Source organism: Culex quinquefasciatus, chromosome 1 (assembly GCF_015732765.1).
Source record: "Culex quinquefasciatus strain JHB chromosome 1, VPISU_Cqui_1.0_pri_paternal, whole genome shotgun sequence".
NCBI classification, from domain to species: Eukaryota; Metazoa; Arthropoda; class Insecta; order Diptera; family Culicidae; genus Culex; species Culex quinquefasciatus.
The window spans coordinates 40,571,601-40,573,070 of NC_051861.1; the positions used below are offsets into that span (position 1 = coordinate 40,571,601).

Here is a 1,470-nt window from a genome sequence, read left to right on the forward strand (position 1 = left end):
TTCCAAATGTTTCGAAACATTTGTAGCTTGAAACATTATTACCTATCGTATAATGACATATAGAACAGCCAATTAAAGTTTCGAAGCATTTAGCACAACAATGTTTCGAAGCATTAATGGTAACCTTTATATATCACTGTAGAGTAAGCTTTTAAAGTTATATCACATTTTGACATTTCTTAAAATGTTTCAAAACACTAACATAACACTAGTGAGGGCAATAAAAGTTTTGCAGTATTTCGTGGTATGTTTATGTTTGCTGCAGGTAAAATCGTTCGGCGCACGGTTCAGCGTCTATAAAAATGTGAGTCAATTATGCTTAGTTTAACTGGGCTTAGTATTAAACTATTCTTTTTCCAGAACAGCTCCTTATCGTCGCAAGATACAATTTTCTAGTTACGATGGCTTCCTGCAAAAACAAAACTAGAAAGGAGGAGTTTTCGCTCTACGCCAGCTTCAACGACACTTTCGTCCACGTCACGGATCTTTCGGGCAAAGAAACAACCTCGCACGTCACCGGCAACATGAACGCCAAGGCCGATCGTGACGAGGCTCCGCTCTACGCCGCTTTGTTGGCTGCTCAGGACGTCGCCGATAAGTGCAAGTCGCTCGGAATCACGCTGCGTGCCACCGGCGGAAACCGCACCAAGACCCCGGGACCGGGTGCTCAGTCGACGCACCGTGCTCTGTCCTGTTCGTCAAAGAATTTTGTGATTTTTTTAGTGCTTTTAGTATAAACATAAATAAATGCTCTGTTTTAATCTGGCAAGTGTTTCTTAGTCGGCAAAAATCATCTGAATAAACATATTTCAGGACGGACGAGACGGTTGGCGCAGGGCATCTAGGTGAAACATCTCAGTACACGCAGTTTAGAATCTCGAAAGCAAAGCAACACAGCAAAACAAACAAACAAACTTTCAAAATCGTCATCCCAGCGTAAAAGCACTCTCCCAAGAGAGAGAAAGAGCTGCGCAAAGCTTTTTGATTTTTCTATTTTTGTTCTGTCGGTAAAGTAGTATTTTGACGTTTTACCGCTGTATAACTTTATATCAACTCTAGACTTCGCCACTCAATTTTACCTCCATGCGTATAAAGTGAATATAAAGTTTCAAGACTCTATAGACAAACTTTATATGTTGATATAGAGGGGATTTAAAGTTACCTTATACAGTCCCGCGGTTACTTGGGATGTTGGCCCCGGTCTAACCTAGAGGTTAGGTCGATAGCTCAGTCCAGGTATAGGAAGTCGTCTCCCTGGGTCCTGCCTCGGTGGAGTCGCTGGTAGGCAGTTTGACTCACAATCCAAAGGTTGACAGTCGAATCCTGGGGTGGATGGAAGCTTAGGTGTAAAAAGTGGTTTGTAATTGCCTCAACAATCAAGCCTTCGAACACCTAGTTTTGAGTTGGAATCTCGTAATCGAGAACGCCAAGGCAATGCTGTGATGCGATCAATTTGTTTTTTTTTGAAAA

General features: G+C 42.0%; 1 protein-coding gene across 1 annotated transcript; it reads left to right on the forward strand.

Annotated features, from left to right (window-relative positions):
* The first annotated feature begins 212 nt into the window (after positions 1-212).
* LOC119769558 (40S ribosomal protein S14-like) lies at positions 213-737 on the forward strand. The gene is made up of 2 exons (XM_038262454.1): positions 213-304; positions 366-737. The coding sequence occupies exon 2, from the start codon at positions 402-404 to the stop codon at positions 735-737; it is 336 nt and encodes a 111-aa protein (XP_038118382.1). The 5' UTR covers positions 213-304; positions 366-401.
* The last annotated feature ends 733 nt before the right edge of the window (positions 738-1,470 follow it).